This window comes from Xenopus laevis, chromosome 9_10L, assembly GCF_017654675.1.
Source record: "Xenopus laevis strain J_2021 chromosome 9_10L, Xenopus_laevis_v10.1, whole genome shotgun sequence".
In the NCBI taxonomy this organism is placed as follows: domain Eukaryota; kingdom Metazoa; phylum Chordata; class Amphibia; order Anura; family Pipidae; genus Xenopus; species Xenopus laevis.
This window is the reverse complement of record NC_054387.1, coordinates 35,958,934-35,979,649: the sequence shown is the minus strand read 5'-3', so window position 1 is coordinate 35,979,649 and position 20,716 is coordinate 35,958,934. Positions and strand designations below refer to the sequence as shown.

The window sequence follows — 20,716 nt, the reverse complement described above, 5'->3', positions numbered from 1 at the left end:
CTCTGCATGTGCTCCCCATTAGCGATGATCCACTGTACATGCTCTGGGCGGCTCTCAGTTACCGGAGTTTAGGAACCGTCTCACAATATACTGTATATATAGAATATAAAAGTCACAATCTATGGCTGTTTATTAATGAATCGAGATTGGCATTACATGCATAAGTGCAATTAGCATCAGAATTTAGGCATGATTTGTGACAACCCCTTAGCTTAGCTTCTCAACAGCTGCCCCGAGCACAATGAGCATGTGCAGTGTCACTGACACTCCTAACAAAGTCCAAGATGTTGACTTTCTGTGCACAGCTTTGAAGCTCACCCTGCAACCTTGGTAAATCTTTATAACGATTTCATTGTCAAACAACAAAACAAGACCTTCAGTTGCAGAGTCAAGATAATTATCCCTGTTGCTGATGGGAGTGCTGCATGGTGAAGAACTCCACTCTCATTGTTGACACCACATTAATGGGATGCCTGGGCCACGTTTGAACCAGGGCTGCCCATCTTGATGCATCAGAAGTCTTTATTTCCCCTTTACAGCTGCAATAATCTTTCAAGAGCAGCCTCAGCATCCTGCCAGACTACATTGTACTTATAGTAATATGCCCATGTTATGACTGCTGTCTAGCCTGCAATAGTGCACCCATGGGCAACCTCATACACAAATACCCCCATCCCTTGGACAACAGTAACAATTATTTATGCTATGCGCTGGCCACAGTCACTTTCCAACCAAATTGTACCATACAAACAGCCACTTTTTAATTAGGAATGCTTCACAGCAATGCAGTAAAGAAAGCTGCTGAAGATCCTCCAGTGATTATAATCACTTAACCGATACCCTGCTTCTGTTAGCAGAAAACTGCACCGGCCCAAGGTGCTTCCCAGCAAGTGCCACAGAACAATCATCTTCCTTCTTCAATGGGCCTCGGGCCAACACATGTCCAGGGGGCCCGTGCTTTCTGCTAACAAGAGCCCCAGGGTATCAGGTGATTGTAATCTTTTAGCAAACATCACTACTTTCACCTTTCCTTCTTCTTTAACAGAACTCAAATCAGTTCTGACTCAGTAAGGGCTCTTACAAATGAGCGTTCCGTTTTTCGGCGTTCAGCCGCAGGGGAGCGCAGGAATAGACGCATTTCATTATTTCAAATGGGGCTGTACTCACACAGGCGCGTGTAGGCGCCGAACGCAGGAAAAATGCATGTTGCGTCTCAACCTGCGTTCAGCGCCTACATGCGCCTGTGTGAGTACAGCCCCATTTGAAATAATGAAATGCGTATATTCCTGCGCTCCCCTGCGGCTGAACGCCCAAAAACGGAACGCAGGGGAGCGCAGGTAAAAACGCTCATGTGTAAGAGCCCTAAAGGAATGGGATCCAGAAACCCATTATCCAGAAAGCTTTGAATCACGGAAAGGCCGTCTCCCATAGACTCCATTATAATCACATTTTTTTTTAAATGATTTATTTTTCTCTGTAATAATTAAACAGTAACTTGTACTTGATCCAAACAAAAATATAGGAAGCAAAATCAGCCTATTGGGTTTATTTAATGTTTACATGATTTTCTAGTAGACAAGGTATACTTGTTTCGAGGGTTAATATTATTTAACCCTCGATATTCGACTGGGAATTAAAATCCTTCGACTTCGAATATCGAAGTCGAAGGATTTTAGCGCAAAAACTGCGATCGAACGATCAAAGGAATAATCGTTAATCCAACGATCGAAGGATTGTCCTTCGATCAAAAAAATTTAGGCAAGCCTATGGGGACCTTCCCCATAGGCTAACATTGGGTTCGGTAGGTTTTAGATGGCAAACTAGGGGGTCGAAGTTTTTTCTTAAAGAGACAGTACTTCGACTATGGAATGGTCGAACGATTTTTAGTTAGAATCCTTCCCCTAGGGGTTTATTTATCAAAGATTATGTTTTAGAAGTTTGTGAGGTTTTTTTATACCTCGAAATTAACTCCCAATATTTTCTAATTTAAGAAAAAATAAAAAGTGAATTCTGGGGGGGGGGGGGACAACCTGAAAACTTAAATCAAGTTTTCCACAAGAAAAATCTAAAATTGCTTGAATTAACAGTTTTCAAACAAGACCCACCGAAAAACCCCAAACATCATGAAGGCTATTAAAATCTTCAAATGGTTCAAGGGAGCTCGGCCATTGTCTCCTACATGACCTCAGCAGGTTTTAGCTGGCGTTTTTTTTCTGATTCAAGTTATTTCTAGCTTTGGGGAATAATAAATCTTGAAAATTTCTACAAAAACCAGAAAACACCAAGTTTTAATACAACCCCCGAAAAATTGTTTTTTCACCCGAAAATTTTGAATTTTGACTGAAAACTACCCTTGAAAAACAGAACTCAACTTTTGATTAATCTGCCCCAAGGTGTGTTTGGCGTAGAATATATTTCAGGGCAAATTCGAGCCTGTATATTTCCACTTAATACAGTCAGCTGCCCCTCTAAGCAGTGATGGTTTCCAAAAAACCCATTAGTGGATTTCAGTTGGGGTCAATTAGAAATTGAAAATTACGCAAGAGTTTATATTAGGCAGCAGAGACTTCAGTGCAATTTAAAGAATCCCAGGGGGCCACCACTTACCATTATACTAAGTGAGAGCATTATGCACAGGGGAATATTGGTGGAAACACACATGTATAGGCCTGGTCCCTGCACTAATTTCAGCACTGCTTAATTGAACATGCTGCTGCGAGAAAGGCTAATAGAGTTCTAGAAAATGCCTTTCCCCGACGTCGGCATAAAACCCTGTTTATAAATGAATGAGGAGGGCACTGAAAGCAAAAAAACGATTTGCTGAGAAGACAATTATGCAGAACAGTAGCATCCACCCTGATGTGTCTTCCTTGCAGGAGGATTTGGATAGTGGTAATAAGGGCAGCCAAGCAGCAGATAAGATGCAAGGATGATAAATGGCAGGTTACGCATCTAAGAAGACACAATTTGCTCAGGAGCAGTAACCCATAGCAACCGATCAGCAGGAAAGTTTCTGGCAACCGATTTTAAAGCAGACATCTTATTGGTTGCTATGGTTACTGCACCCACATAAACTTATTGCCTCTTATTACATATGGGGGGGTATTTAAAAATAGCTAGTGTGCTTTTAGGGGTTTAAAGTAGGGATGCAACAAATCCACTATTTACGATTCGACTGGATCTGCTAATCCTTGATGAAAGATTTGGCCAAATACCGAACAGAATCCTGATCTGCATATGCAAAGTAGGGGCAGGAAAGGAAAAAATCTTTGATGAAAAGTCACGTGATTTCCCTACCCCCCCCAATGTACATATACAAATTGGGATTCGGCTCAGCCAGGCACAAGGATTCGACCAAATCCTGCTGAAAAATGCTGAATCCCAAACCGAATCCTGGATTCGTTGCATCCACAGTCTAAAGCTCCCCATGCGTACTGCCAAAAGATTAAGTTGGCAACTTTATGGGCCAGTGTTTGGGGGCCCTCAGACGGGCTTCCCTGATTTTTGGCCAAAAGTCAGCCAGGTTCGGGTTTAAAAAGCCAGTCGGATCAAGGACCGCATCTGTTTATTTATGTGGTCCTCTATCCCACCTCCCGTATTCTTCTCATTGTGATTGGGCTCTAGGGCCCAACGATCGGGACAGCTTATCACCCACTTCAAGGTGGGCATATCTGAGAGAGATCCTCTAGTTTAGCAACGTCAAACAAACAGATCTTTCTATGTATGGACATCTTAAAGGGGAACTATAGCAAAAATGATAAACTTCCTCATACTGAAGTAAAAAACTTGCTAAATACAATTAAAAAATCTGCATTGTTTCCGAAATAATCAAGTTTATTCCTCTCTCAGCATCTGTTACTCTTCCTTCTGTCTTCATCCAGCAGTTGGGTGTCAGATGAATGATCCAATAGGTCTTATTGGGGGGCTCCCTTTCCTAGCAGATGTATTAGAGCTCACTCAAATAACGGATTCCAGTACAAACAAAAGCTAACAAAATAACTGCATGTAGACAGAACATCTGGTGATTTCAATAGAGAGCTCCCCTTTAACATATTTGAGCATTCATCCGACACCCAACTCTTAAATGAAGGCAGAATGAGGAGAAAGATGCTGAAAGGAATAGTGAAGATAAACTTTTCAGAACAGTAGAGAATTTAATTGATTGTATTTAGAGTGTTTCTCATTAGTATGCTGAAGCAAATATTTTAAAAGGCCTTTGAGAATTTCCCCTTTAAGGCAGTTATCCCCAACCAGTAGCTTGTAAGCTACATGCATGTTGCTGCCAGAGGCATCAAAGCAGGCGCTTAATTTTGAATTCCAGCATGTTTGACAGATGGATGTGGCTGCTAAGTGCACTTCCGCCTTAAAACATGCAAAGGTTTTTACCTTGCTTGCATCAGCATTGTGTGCCAGAGACTACTACTCATCTTAACGATAAGGCTAAAACTAACCTTAGTGTTATCTAGAACATGCATCAGATGAAATTATCTAACCACACAGCAAAGACGATAAAACAGCTTTATTTGTACAAACTTCCATTAATTTAAGCATATATTACAGCGTACATGTACAGCGCACAACATGCAAATGAGACTGGAAGGGAGGGGGTGGATCAGATTTCTTTTTCTCGGACCTGCTTCTGGTACTGCTCGTGGAGGTGCTTCTTGTAAGCTTAAGAAAAAAAAAATGCATTGTTAACACTATTAAAGACCAAGTACACCAATACAACACATATTGCTGCAACTGTTCCAAAAATACCAAGGCATGTCGATTAGCAGGAAAGGAGATGCTCTTACTCTGCCGATTTCACACCACCCTATCTAAAGCATATCCAGCAGTGTAATGATGGCCGTACTATTTAAGAATAGTTTGCCAAAAAAGCAGATCCTTGGCCAGTAGGATATGGCCATCTGATAATAGGTACTAATTAAGGCCCTTGGTTGTTCACCTTCCAAAACCCAGTTCAGTTTTCAGATTGTTAATCGAAAATACTTAATGTCTTTCCATGTTTTATTTAGTTATTGTTGTTTCCCCCCCCCAAAAAAAAAAAAAAGTTTAGTAGTGTTCCAGTCTTTCAGCTAGTGATGTGGGGGATGGCCCGATATCCGTGGGTTGGTCGGGTTCGGGCAGACAGTGAATTTGGGCCATGCTTTTCCTCAAGTAGTAAAACACTGGCACTCAAGGAACATCATGCAGGGTTACCCCTTGCTGGTTTATTAGGTTCGAAAGTGCAACATTTCGGGGCGAGCCCCTTTATCAAGCATACCATGCTTTTCCTGCCACTCATCCCCAACAATTATGCGGAATCCCCATCCACTACACTGAACAGCTCTGTTCATTAAAAGTACATTGTCATGCTAACCTCAACCCCTTTCAGTACTTGCTGGAGGATAGAGGTAATTGCTCATTTCACAATGACCGCACTTACCAGTCTGATTCTGCCAGAGTTCTGCAGCGTATGGATTCAAAGGACTTTCATTATTCGGCTCTGGAGAGAGATAAAGACAGGTTTGATGAAAGTTCTGCAACACTGCACATATACAATAGCCCTAGTAAACAGCGAGCCTCCATGCACTACAAATCCTTATATACTAATCAGCTAGTACAATTTAACTTTCTTTAAAGGGAATGCATGCATACTTGTTAAAGCTGTAATTGGTCAGTATGCCTTTTAAGCAACAGCATTTCTGTGCTTATTGACAGGACATGGTACTTTATGGAAGCCAGGCTATTAAGAATTCTTGCCCCCTTTTATTTGCATGCAGGGTACTCTTCCAAAGTCCTTATGGTGGGGGAACCCAAAGAAACCTTCTTTAGCAAGTATAGAGAAACAGCCCATCGAACAATTATATAAGGAACCAAAGGCCATATACATGTGACATGCATGCTTCTTTTATGCAGTCTTAGCCTAGAAACTACGACAGTTTCAAATAAACACAGTCATTGAGCTTTGTCCAAAAGGTGTTCACTAAAGGATAGAATATTGTCCTAGATCATTGTCTATAGCAGGGGTGTCCAAACTTTTTTCACCAAGGGCCATATGCGGTAAAATATACAAACAGCCGGGCCACTCACTGTGGACACGCCCATTGTGTGGCCACACCCCCTGATTACCATGTTCATTTTACAAATTTTAAATAAGTAACACACATACACACACAGACAGATACACACATACAGACACAGTGAAACACATACATATAGTGACACACAGACAGATACACACATACAGTGAAACACACACAGTGACACATACAGTGACACACAGTGAAACACATACAGACAGATATACACACAGTGGCACACATACAGACAGACACACACAGTAACTCACACACTCGATCTGTAACCGACTCCCTTGCCTGGCTGCAGTCTCACTAAATCCACCCATCCCCCAAGCCAAGCACCTAGCAGTTACTCACAGTTCATCAGATGCACGAAATCCAGCCATGTTTTCAGTTGTTTACCGGCACCCGCCTCCCTCCCCGCACTACACTAAACTCCAGCCACGGGGAGGGCGGAGTTTAGGACAAGCTTCCTCGAGTCTACACTGAAGCACTGTAGGTTCCGCCCCTCAATGACGCCGTGGTAGGAAACTTTTTTCTGGATTCTGAGAGGGGGTAGGGATTTTTGCACGCTGCGGGCCAATTATAAATGGATATCGGGCCGCATTTGGCCCGCGGGCCGTAGTTTGGACACCCCTGGTCTATAGGGATTTCACTTACCTCCCAGCAAGCTCTGTAATGACAAAAGAATGGTTCGGACGTCATAAAGCGCTGACCATTTGTCTTTCAGGATGTCAAGGCAGATGTTTCCATGACTATCCACATTTGGATGGAAGCACGGGGTGACAAATTTCACAGTGGGAGCATTGTAAGGGTAGCCACTGGGGAATTCCAGGGACAGCTTATACCTCAGGTCCTCATACACCTACAAGACATTGAAAAAAAGAAATAAAAACCTTTGTCAAATCAGTATATCCTAAATAAGATTCTAGTGGAACTTATCTGCACAAACTCTACAGTCCTCAGGAAGACCCATGGAGAAGAGACCTGCACAGGTCCAACTGGGCAGACCTGCACTTCAAGCCACTACCCACAATGGGTTTATTTTTACTGACCCAGGTCTTACTGTGGTGGAACACAGGGAGATGTAGTCCCCTGCGATAAAATCTTCGCTACTGCGGGCAACTAATCTTCCCAAAATTCCTTCCCACCGGAAGATCTTAAAGTGGAGATGTACTACAAATTCCACTTACAGTAAAGGGAAAGTCGGGCAGGCTCTACCTCTGCCAGGTAGGTATCTGCATTCCTGAGCAATTGCTATCTGACAGAATTATAGTATGCCATATGACTTTCAAACCGATTGAAGATCAAAAGCCCTTGCAGCTTCCCAGAAAGGACAGCAGCTATCAAAACATGTCATGAAGTCTTACCGTGCCAACGGCTCCATCAATAGTTCCAATCCACTTAAACAGGTTATCAGATTCTGGAAATGCCGAAATGCCCTTGTCTCCAGACATCTAAGCAAGGAAACAGGCTGAAGTTTCATATAAAGCCGCAGAAGTACCAAGCACAATCATTACTATGTATTTAATGCTCACACTCACCATTAAGGTCATCAGCTCCTGCTGCAACCTGCAAAACAACAAAAGGAAATTAGGTGGCTTTAGAACTTTGCAACATTTATTACGTGCACAAAACCATTATGAATTTGTTACGGGTGTGCCATTAGCTTGGGCAGACCATCTTTTAATTTGTTGCCCTTTAAATTTTGGAAAACGATGTCAGCAGTAAAAAACAAAAAAAAAAACAAAAAACTAAAATTAATCCAAAAATTATGGAGACAGGTGCCAGCATTCACTAATGATGAGCTTTGTATGGGAAAACCCTCACATTATTGCAGAGGCAATAAATAATGGATGATTAGTGGTACAATATTTATGGCTATTGACAATATGTATAAATAATTTATAGACTTCCTTACAGTAATTAGTGGTGAAGAATAAGGGGCAAAGAATTTAACAGAAATAGTAAAATTAGATCAATGCTAAACTGAATACTTTATTTAGAATCGGGATAATCTGGTTATAGACAATATGGCTAAATAATCTCAATAATTGAACTACAGCAGTGGAGAGACACAAGGTGGGATACGAGTCTTAGTATGAATATACAGGGACGTATCTATTCTACAATTGGCCTTGTACACAGCAAGGAACAAAACAAAAGGAGTTCCTCCAAAAAAAATAAAGCAGCAAGTTAATAAAAAAAAATACAAAGCTTATTAGGACATTGCCTGACATGTTTCGTGCCTGTTGGGGTACTTACTCAAAGGCTGCCCCAACAGGCACGAAATGCGTCAGGCCATGTTCTAATACTACTAATTACTTGCTGCTTTATTTTTTTGGAGGAACTCACATTTGCGGTTTTGTTCCTATGTGTATGTACCCTTGGACTGGGGTGAACAGTTAGTATGTCCTCCTGTTTATATTCTATTTTTTGATACTAAATATTTCTGTAGTGTTTATGGGCTGATTGCACCATTTCGCCTTGTAGTTTTACTTGTACACAGCAAGACTAGTTTAAAAGGGATACAGTCATGGGAAAAACTTTTTTCAAAATGAATCAGTTAATAGTGCTGCCCCAGCAGAATTCTGCACTGAAATCCATTTCTCAAAAGAGCAAACAGATTTTTTTTTTTATATTAAATTTTGAAATCTGACATGGGGCTAGACATATTGTCAGTTTGCTCTTTTGAGAAATGGATTTCAGTGTTCTCTGCTGGAGCAGCACTATTAACCGATTCATTTTGAAAAAATTTTTTTCCTATGACAGTATCCTTTAAAGAGCACCTGTTAGAAAAAAAATTGCCTCCCCCACTAGAGGGAGCTCACAGTGCAGGGAGACATTGTGAGATATCAATGTCCCATCACAAGCATGCGACAAAACCAGACCATCAGCAAAAAGCTCTCCAGGGCTTTTGGTATAGTACTCGCTAGAAGAAAGTATTTGTCTTTGAAAGAAGAAATTTTTATTTGAGCTATAGTCCAGAAACCTTCAACCCATACATTTTCTAGCTACAGTACAACAGGACCCTCTAACTACCTAAGCTATTTTTGATAGCAACTCAGCAGCTTTACACAAGCACCAGGACACATTGGATGGTAAAATTATATATAATATACAGAGATTGAAAAGTCAGTGATTAAAGGGCAAGAAACCCCACTGACTGCCAATTTGTTATGCATTTTAAATGTGCCCGCCAGCCAACAGGGCTCAGTTGAGGTAAAACAGGGTAAAAGCACTCGTTTCCCAGGGAGCCATACATACAGCCAAGTCAGTGGGGTTTTCTTTGCCTTGTAATGGCCACGTAGACTTTTCAAAACTCATTTATTCAACCGACTACTGGACAAGTAAGGATGACCGCAGATGTGGTACAAACACAAAAAAGTTAGCTGGGATAGGACCGCATAGATAATGGGATTAAAAGGGCTGGTCACTTTTGAGAAAACTTAGTATGATGGAGAGCGTGATATTCTGAAATAATTTGCAATTGGTTTTCATTTTTTATTATTGAAGGTTTTAGAGTAAGCTTTTAATTCAGCAGCTCTTCAATTAGCATCCTAAAGGAGAATTTAACCATTTTCAAAAAATATATACTTAACCCTCTGCGCAGATTCAGGCATCGGAGTTCCACGCAGCCTTCTTACGGCTTTTTTTCCGGCAATTTTCGCGAGTTCTGGCACACGCGCAGTTGTCACAAACATGCAAATTGCTCCCAACTGCGCATGCACTGCTTCGCCGGTCTCCCACACAGCTCAACTAAGACCCAGAAGAGGGCTGCATGGAACTCAAGATGCCTGACGCTGCGCCAAGGTGTAAGTATAAAGTTAGGGGCATTTCCCTGGAAGGCAGCTATGGGAGGAGGTGTGTCTATGTGAGTTGGGGGGGGGCTAGATTTTTTTTTTTTTTTTTTTTTTTTTTTTTTTTTTTTTAAGACCGTTGAATTCTCCTTCAAGCAATCTGGAAACTATGGTTCAAGTTACCCTAGCAACCATGCATTGATTTGAATAAGAGACTGGAATATAAACAGGAGGTGGCATGAACAGAAGGATCAATAATAAAAAACAAAAACCAATAAGTTTGCAGCCTTAGAGCATTTGTTTTTCAGAAGGGAGTCAGCGACGCCCATTTGAAAGATACAAAATGAGTCAAATAAAAAGATATCGATATTTAGCAATTACAGTGCAGGGCAGCTCCAAGCATTTTCCAACTGCTTTGCAATCCCCGTTTTATCCCCATAAAGAATCAGGGTTATAAATGGCACAGGTTCTTACAGCGGGGGGCAAGTAATAAATAACGCACACGTTTCAAGGCGTCAGGGGACAAATGACGTCACCAAGAAGTATGACATCACTGAGCATCATTTCAGGATATTATTTACAGGAGATTAATAGCTCCTGTGTGAGAGAGATAGAAATACACACTCAAATCAACACTTAACATGAATTAAGGTAAGAAATGGTAAAGCACAGCTGAGCAATTAGTATGATATAAAAATCTGTGCAAGGCCCAACTACACTGCTATTGTCATGAGCACAGCTGCCTTTGTGTCCTCCCGGGACATCTCTTCTCACCTCTTTCCTACAGAGCCACGAGCAGCCGACGTGCCCGACTCTTGTCCTTTCCTTGAAGCCACAGAACTGGCCGCAGCTGGATCCACATTCTGGGAAGCCATTGTTATCTATATATAGATACAACAAAACCGGCCCTGTACGTTGCAGTGTTCGCTTATCACTCCCGGGCCTCTTGCCGATTCCTGCGCTTCCTCCTTGTCCTGTAAACTAAACCCACCGCCCTCTGTTTGAATTCTCGAACTTCAACGTGATCGAGCCAATCAGCGTCGCTTAAATATTTAATTCAACCAATCAGAATGCTCACAGAACGGTTTCCGCAGTGACCGGCAAGTTGCACGCGTGAAGCGTAGGCGTTTCAAAAACAAAGGCACGGGATTGGCTAAAACGAGAAGCCCCCACGCTTTACTGTGATTGGGAAAGCTCTGTTGCCAATCAAGCGGAAAAGAAAAAAGTTTTATAGGCGTGGGAGTTCTGTCAGGAAGGGAGGACTCCATTAACATTAGGTAGTCATTTAGTTTTAAGTTTCACATTTATCTGGGTGTTGTTACTACGACGTGGAAAGTATTAATTACATTGAACAACGTTCAGTCAATTAAGTCTGCCTGTGGTAGGAAGTTTAGTCGACCCAGTCAAGACATTAGAGGCGAATAAAGACATTACAAAGTGAATAAAGACATTACAAGTGAATAAAGTACCCCTTTTGTAAAATACAAGGATATAATTTTGGATTCAGCCGAACCCCCGAATCCTTCGAGCAAGATTCAGCCAAATACCGAACTGAATCCTAATTTGCATATGGGAAGGGGAAAACATTTTTTACTTCCTTGTTTTGTGACAAAAAGTCACTCAATTTCCCTCCCGCCCCTAATTTGCATATGCAAATTCGGATTCAGTTCGGCCAAGCAGAAGGATTCGGCCGAATCTGAATCCTGCTGAAAAAAGGCCGAATCCTGGATTCAGTGCATCCCTAGATATAATACACAAAAGCCATGAATATTTTGTAAATGATATAGTGAATAAAGTACCCCCTCTTGTAAAATATATAGTGAATAAAGTACCCCCTCTTGTAAAATATAGGGATATTATAAGTTACCGAGGAGTTTCATGACCATATAAAAACACGAGGCCGAAGGCCGAGTGTCTTTATACAGGTCATGGAACTCCGAGGTAACTTATAATATCCTCATATTTTACAACTGGGGGTACTTTATTAATTATAATACACAAATTTTAGTGAGTCATGTGACAGAAATTACATCACTACTCACCGTTTATAACTGATGACATCACTACTCACCGTTTATAAGGATATAATTTACAGGATATTCATGTCTTTTGTGTATTATAAGGATATTATAAGTCACCGAGGAGTTTCATGATCATATAAAAACACGAGGCCGAAGGCAGAGTGTTTTTCTACAGGTCATGGAACTCCGATGTAACTTCTAATATCCTCATATTTTACAACTGGGGGTACTTTATTTTAGGGATGCACTGAATCCAGAATTCGGTTCGGGATTCGGGCAGGATTCTGCCTTTTTCAGCAGGATTTGGATTCGGCCGAATCCTTCTGTCTGGCCAAACCGAATCTGAATCCTAATTTGCATATTCAAATTAGGGGCTGGGAGGGAAATTGCGTGCCTTTTGTCACAAAACAAGGAAGTAAAAGATGTTTTTCCCTTCCCACTCCTAATTGCATATGCAAATTAGGATTCGGTTTAGTATTCGGCCTAATCTTTCGTGAAGGATTCAGGGGTTCGGCCGAATCCAAAATAGTGGATTCGGTGCATCCCTACTTTATTTATTATAATACACAAATTTCAGTGAGTCATGTGACAGAAATGACATCAGAACTCACCGTTTATAACTGATAACATCAGAACTCACCATTTATAAGGATATCATTTACAAGATATTCATGGCTTTTGTGTATTATATCCTTATAAACGGTGACTAGTGATGTCATCAGTTATATATGGGGAGTAGTGAGTAGTAGAGGTATGTCATGTTTGCATACCTCCCAAAATTTTGGAAAGATAATAGAGGGACAAAAAAATTAGCTGCACATATCGTTGAAACATTTTTGACCACACCTTTTTTTTGTGGTCACACCCCCAAATTACCATGTTCATTTTAAATTTTTTTTTCAAAATTTGGCAGGTTATGAAAGTTTGAACATATTTCTGTGTTTAATTTTCAGTTAATACAGCTTTGCTAACAAAGGTGAATTGCCCTTTAAGCTGTTAAGCTCTGCCCTTTAAATTGTTACAGTTACTTATTTGCATATCTCAAAATGATTACAAAGTATCTTATTTGCACCTGGAGGTTGTTCTGGGCTCTCTGTCAAAAGACAATTAAGTTAAAAACTTTGCATCTTTTTTTTTGGCTGTTCAGTGCAGAGAAAGTCGGGATTTTCTAGTACAAATGCAGGACTGCTAGTTGAGTTGTCAAAACCGGGACTGTCCTGCTGAAAACGGGACAGTTGGGAGGTATGTGTTTGTCACATGACTCACTAAAACTCGTGTATAATAATGAATGAAGTACCCCTTGTTGTAAAATACGAGGATATTAGAAGTCACCTCGTAGTTCCATGACCTGTAAATATGGTTACGGATCTCCTCAGTGATTATATAAGTGGATCACCGTACCAGAGGCCATCCCTTCAGACAAGAAGAAAAGAACTTTCATTTGAAGCAACGTAGGGGGGTCTTCACAGTCAGGACAGTGAGGTTGTGGAATGCACTGCCGGGTGATGTTGTGATGGCTGATTCAGTTAATGCCTTTAAGAATGGCTTGGATGATTTCTTGGACTGACATAATATCAAAGGCTATTGTGATACTAAACTCTATAGTTAATATAGATATGGGTATATAGAATTTATGTGAGAGTAAGGAGGGGTATGTGTATGGATGCTGGGTTTTGGAGGGGTTGGACTTGATGGACTTTGTCTTTTTTCAACCCGATTTAACTATGTAACTATATTTTACAATAGGGTACTTTATTCACAATATAATACACAAAAGCCATGAATATCCTGTAAATTATATCCTTATAAACGGTGAGTTCTGATGTCATCAGTTATAAACGGTGAGTTCTGATGTCATTTCTATCACTGAAATTTGTGTATTATAATAAATAAAGTACCCCCAGTTGTAAAATATGAGGATATTAGAAGTTACCTCGGAGTTCCATGACCTGTATAAAAACACTCGGCCTTCGGCCTCGTGTTTTTATATGGTCATGAAACTCCTCGGTAACTTATAATATCCTTATATTTTACAAGAGGGGGTACTTTATTCACTATATAATACACAAGAGCCATGAATATCCTGTAAACGATATCCTTATAAACGGTGCTTAGTGATGTCATTGGTTATAATCGGAGCTTAGTGATGTCATTTCTGTCACATGACTCACTTGTGTATTATAATAAACAAATCCCCTGTTGCAAAATATGAGGATATTAGAGGTCACCTTGGAGTTCCATGACCTGTATAAAAACATGAGGCCGATGGTCATGGAACTCCTCAGTAACTTATAATATCCTTATATTTTACAAGAGGGGGTACTTGATTCACTATACTGTGAAGTTCCATGACTATCGACCTTATACAGGTCATGGAACTCCTTATAACTGATGACATCACTAAGCACCGTTTATAATATAATTTACAGGATATTCATGGCTCTAGTATATTATTATATAATACACAAAAGCCATGAATATCCTGTAAATTATATCCTTATAAACGGTGAGTTCTGATGTCATCAGTTATAAACGGTGAGTTCTGATGTCATTTCTGTCACATGACTCACTGAAATTTGTGTATTATAATAAATAAAGTACCCCCAGTTGTAAAATATGAGGATATTAGAAGTTACCTGGGAGTTCCATGACCCGTATAAAAACACTCGGCCTTCGGCCTCGTGTTTTTATATGGTCATGAAACTCCTCGGTAACTTATAATATCCTTATATTTTACAAGAGGGGGTACTTTATTCACTATATAATACACAAAAGCCATGAATATCCTGTAAATTATATCCTTATAAACGGTGAGTTCTGATGTCATCAGTTATAAACGGTGAGTTCTGATGTCATTTCTGTCACATGACTCACTGAAATGTGTGTATTATAATAAATAAAGTACCCCCAGTTGTAAAATATGAGGATATTAGAAGTTACCTCGGAGTTCCATGACCCGTATAAAAACACTCGGCCTTCGGCCTCGTGTTTTTATATGGTCATGAAACTCCTCGGTAACTTATAATATCCTTATATTTTACAAGAGGGGGTACTTTATTCACTATATTACCTGAGTGGCATACAACTATACTTTGCTGGGATCAGTGCTTCACGTATTGCTGAAAAGGATTTCAAATAATAAATTCAACCCATGACCGGGGGTCCTTTTTCTGTGCCGAATACCCAACCTGGCACATTTTTGATTCACCGTAACGCAATAAAACACGGTGAAAGGTGTAATTGACCTTGTGTACACAGACATTACTAACAGGCAATTTGACAATCAGTGCCGCCCTGAGGTGACCCAGCCTAGGCATCGCTAAGTGCTAACATTCTGATTTAAAAAACAGAATTTTAACGATTAGGGCAATGACACATAAGAGATTAGACACCTGTGATAAATCTCTTCTCAATTTTGATCATGTAAATTGCAGTAGTAAAACATATGCGCACATTGTTTTTCCAGTTGCCTCACAAAGATACGGGGCACCAGGTAACCTGTTGGCCGATGCTGCGCTGAGGAACGATTCTCAATTTGCTCTTAATTTGATCACTATTGTGTCTACCAGGTCCCATGTGGGAATCTGTAGATTCTGGCAAATTCCAAAGTGGCTGCTGTAAGATGCCATAGGCAGTCACTATTTATTGGGCTGGTGGTGGGCTGTTTAGGCCTCTGTCTACTTGAAATGCCAGACCTGTTGCGTACCAACCATTTTAACAAATTGTTCAGTATAAAAACTGTGTAAATAGATAGGCTGTGCAAAATAAAATATGTTTTCATTATAGTTAGTTTGCCAAAAATGTAACGTATAAAGGCTGGAGTGACTGGATGTCTGATATAATAGCCAGAACACTACTTCCTGCTTTGCAGTTCCCTTGGTTTACACTGATTGGTTACCAGGCAGCAACCAATCAGTGACTTGAAGCTACATGGGCCATAACTGTTGCTTTTGAATCTGAGCTGAATGCTAAGGATCAATTGCAAACTCACTGAACAGTTATGTACCATGTGCCCCTTCAAGTCGTTGACTAACTCAGCGTTAGAGAGCTGAAAAGCAGGAAGTTCTGTTCTGTTCTACATAAAGTCACTCCAGCCTTTATACATTACATTTTTGGCTAACGAACTATATTAGAAACATTTTTTATTTTGCACAGTTTATCTTTTTACCCAGTTTTTATTCTTACAGTGAACTGTTCCTTTAATACATTTTAATGGTGACACTAAATAACTGGAGAAGGAATGGTGTTGCAAGCTTACCTATGATGGATAGACAGAAAAAAGGCAAATAGTGTGCAAAAGGCCTACAGCTATAGCCTAATAATCTTATGTCTTCCCAGAAATGGACTATACATAGTAGCTTCCCTCTCACCACCCATATATAACCTGTTTATAAGTATTACTTATCGTACATCCATTTTCAATTAAACGTTTTTAGAGAAGGAATTCGTAGCTTATCGTCTGCATTTAACACCCCCCTTTCTTCATTTATTTGTGAGCTGCTGGAATTTGCCTCAGACAGCCTGTCCAACAGGTATTGCTCAAAAGGTGCAGGTTTGCATAAGGTCTAAAGAGCTCCTCCTCCTGTTTCAATATATATATCTATATATATATATCTATATATATATATATATATATATATATATATCTAAATGTCCAGTTAGTACCCGCACTCTTTCCTTTACAATTTCGTGGGTGCAGCGGTCAAAATAAAAATATGTAGCCTTCAAGAAGGACCAGCACTCCACTTGTTCAGGTGATCAAAAAATCTTTTATTTCACATCAAGCGTGTATCCAACGTTTCGGCCCACATTGGGGCCTTTATCAAGGATGAATTGCAAGTGAATGGGTGATCATATTTATACACATACAAATTTTCAAAAAAGGGCGCCAAGATGACGTCATCATGACATAATTGCAGTGATTGGTGCAGTTCTTTGTACAATGTAAATCAAGTGCATGTCTTATTAAAATGCAGCCACTAGATGTCGCTGGTGTTGCTTTATCTCAGTGCTGTTTCAATATATTGGAACAATCATAATTGTGAATAAATACAAATTTGTACAAAAATAAAATCCACGATAAAAAAAATTTTTTAGTTGTTGCTTACTTTATCTCGAACGGCAGATACATTGTATGGCTTCCTAGAGTAAAGAAAAATAATTGCACATTACTAATGTTTCCATTTTCTTTAAGGTAATTTATATCTCACTGTTTCGATACATTGTCTATCCTTATCTATTCTTATCTAGGAACCTTACTGCCAATTGGAAAATGGGAAATCTTCACGTAAGGAAACAGCTGAGAATCAATTGGCCATTTAATCCCTTGGGCGCTACACAGTCCAGCTCATGGATCCAGTATGCCTCTTTTCTTAGAAGCATATTGTCATAGTCCCCCCCTCTTGTTCTTTTGGGGATCTGATCTATCGGCATACATCTGAATGCTGCTGGACTGTGCTTTGCCTCCGCCCAATGTTTGGCCACCAGCTGTTGTGAGATATCTTGTCTCTTAGCTTTTTGCACCCTGTCAGGGTCCAATGCCGCCCTTATGCTCGATCTATGCATCGCTATACGTTCCTTCAGCTGTCTAATGGTTTTCCCACAGTATATGAGGCCACAGGGGCATTTGATTATGTAGACCACCATAGAGCTTTCACAAGATAATCTTTGCCGAATTTCATATTTTTTACCTGTATGAGGGTGTGTGAAGTTGGCACCTGTTATCAATGTCCCACATGTTACGCAGCCAGTGCATTTAAATACTCCTGGTCTATCTGTTAGGAAATGGGCAGGCTTTATTTTTTGATATTTCTGGACAGGGTCTGAAGGACTCAGTATCTCTTTTAGGTTTCTGCCCCTTCTGTGACTAAAGACAGGTTTTTTGGATATCTTTTTTGAAATCAATTCATCACTAGCTATTAAGGGCCAATGTTTCATTACACTTTTTTTGACCAGAGAACTGTCTGGTCCATATTGGCTCATGTAATAGACATTGTTTTTATTACCCTTATTTTTATCAATGTCTAATTGCCCTTTCATAGCCAGATCTCTGTCCAGGGAAAGAGCCCAATTTTTTGTTTCCAATAGTAATTTTTCGGGGTATCCTCTCTCCAAAAATTTCTTATGCATGGCTGACAAGTCCTGTTCTCTTCTAGTTATGTCGCTATCAATTCTCACTACCCTTAACATCTGTGACTTTGGCAAGGAATTCAATAAGTGTCTGGGGTGGTTGCTGTGGTAGTGTACAAGCGTATTCCTATCCGTGGGTTTTGTATAAAGACATGTCTGCAGGGTACCTTCATCTTTATATATTTTCACATCCAAAAAATCCATACACTGTATGTTATATTTTACAGTAAATTTCACTGGACTATCCAGTTCGTTTAGGCCTTCCACAAAGCTAATCAGACTGTTTTCAGGGCCCAACCACAGGAAGAAGACATCATCGATGTATCTCCTGTAGAAGGCGCCATGCTGTCTGAAATGTATATTATTGAATACATGGTCCCCTTCAAATTTGTGCATAAATGTATTTGCATACATCGGCGCCATTTTTGATCCCATGGCTGTCCCGGTGCTTTGAACAAAATATTGGGTCTCAAATTTGAAATAATTCTTATATAAAATGAATTCAAGTAATTCAAGCATAAATTCAATGGGAGGCCCTTTATAGAGTGGATTATTGGTGACCAGTTCGCGCACCGCCTCCACCCCTGCATCATGTGGGATGCAGGTGTAGAGGCTCTGCACGTCCATTGTCACCAAGATCGCATTTGTTGTGTCGATATCAATACTCTGTATTAACTGCAAAAAATCATTTGTATCCTTTAGGTATCCATAAATGTTCTGTACACATGGCTGCAATAAAAAGTCCACATATTCAGCAATGCCTTCATTAAGGGAGCCGTTTGATGAAATTATGGGTCGCCCTGGAGGTCTTTGAGCATCCTTGTGAATTTTGGGTAGTGTATAAATCACTGGACGGACAGGGTGTGATGGCAAGAAATAACAATACATGTCTCTGGAGATCCACCCATTATTTACAGCAGTCTTGAGGATTTGATTAAGCTCATTGCTGAATTTTAATAAGACATGCACTTGATTTACATTGTACAAAGAACTGCACCAATCACTGCAATTATGTCATGATGACGTCATCTTGGCGCCCTTTTTTGAAAATTTGTATGTGTATAAATATGATCACCCATTCACTTGCAATTCATCCTTGATAAAGGCCCCAATGTGGGCCGAAACGTTGGATACACGCTTGATGTGAAATAAAAGATTTTTTGATCACCTGAACAAGTGGAGTGCTGGTCCTTCTTGAAGGCTATATATATATCTATATATATATATATATAGTGAAAAAGGATTGCGGCACTCACAGGGTTTTAGTGAAAAAACAAAAAATGTTTTATATTAAGCCTCAACGTTTCGATCCCCCACAGGGATCTTCGTCCTGTGGGGGATCGAAACGTTGAGGCTTAATAATAAAACATTTTTTGTTTTTTCACTAAAACCCTGTGAGTGCCGCAATCCTTTTTCACTGCTTATTTCCCATGCTGGCACCCAGGTATTAATTTTGTCTACGGAGTGCACCATTCCTTTGGTTATATATATATATATATATATATATATATATATATATATATATATATATATATATATATATATATATATATATAGCGAATAAAGTACCCCCTCTTGTAAAATATAAGAATATTATAAGTTACCGAGGAGTTTCATGACCATATAAAAACAAGAGGCCAAAGGCCGAGTGTTTTTATACAGGTCATGGAACTCCGAGGTAACTTCTAATATTCAAATATCCTCATATTTTGCAACAGGGGTACTTTATTATAATACACAAGTTTCAGGGAGTCATGTGACAAATTACATAAGAACTCACCGTTTATAACTGATGACATCAGAACTCACCGTTTATAAGGATATAATTTACAAGATATTCATGGCTTTTGTATATTATATAGTGAATAAAGTACCCCCTCTTGTAAAATATAAGGATATTATAAGTTACCGAGGAGTAACTGTTAGCTGAAAAGTGTTTTTTTTTTATATACCTTTGGCCTCGATCATCCCAATTGCTTGGCAAGCGGAGCTGGGAAAATTCAGCTGTCTGAGCAAGTCTCTCTATAGCTGTTTATCCACTCACTTTTACGCGATGGAAAAGAGGGTAAATACACTGTTAAGAAGTATTTGCCATTGCAAGAAGGAATGAGTCTTTAATAGCTTTAAAATATAAATAATCCTTATTGTAGGCTAGACATTTTGTCTACTATAGGCTGTTATCTTGTGCTAAGGAGCTGTTTTCTGGTTACCTTCCCATTGTTCTTTTGTTTGGCTGCTGGGGGGGGGAAAGGGAGGGGGGTGATGTCACTCCAACTTGCAGTACAGCAGTAAAGAAGTTTATCACATGACTTGGGGCAGCTGGGAAATTGACAATATGTCTAGCCGCATGTCAGATTTCAAAATTGAATATAAAAAAATCTGTTTGCTCTTTTCCCATGACAGTATCCCTTTAAGATAATTGAACGGGAGCAACTTGGGGAGGCCCATACAGTATATCAAGGTCTAATTTTGAATTCATGTGAAATTTTTTTTAATTCAAATATACTCAGAATTTCGACTGGGAGATTATTTAAAGAAATAATTGAATGTCTTATATTCAATCGAATGGTTCTGACCAGTAAATTCTAATCGTATTCAATTCATATTAAATTCGTACAAATCAAATTTTTCTCCTGAAATTTGAAGAAGGCTATTAAAGGCGAAGGAAAGGTTAAAACTAATTAAGCCTTATCAGAAAGGT

At 39.7% G+C, this 20,716-nt stretch overlaps 1 protein-coding gene across 1 annotated transcript; it reads right to left on the bottom strand.

Moving 5' to 3' along the window:
• Nucleotides 1-4,504: 4,504 nt before the first annotated feature.
• On the bottom strand, nt 4,505-10,872 carry ube2c.L (ubiquitin conjugating enzyme E2 C L homeolog; the record flags this gene model as incomplete). The annotated part of the gene is given in 6 exon segments (NM_001092877.1): nt 4,505-4,671; nt 5,429-5,488; nt 6,726-6,930; nt 7,436-7,522; nt 7,610-7,637; nt 10,640-10,872. Coding segments are annotated over 6 exon segments (540 nt in total). The 3' UTR covers nt 4,505-4,612.
• Between the last annotated feature and the right edge of the window lie 9,844 nt (nt 10,873-20,716).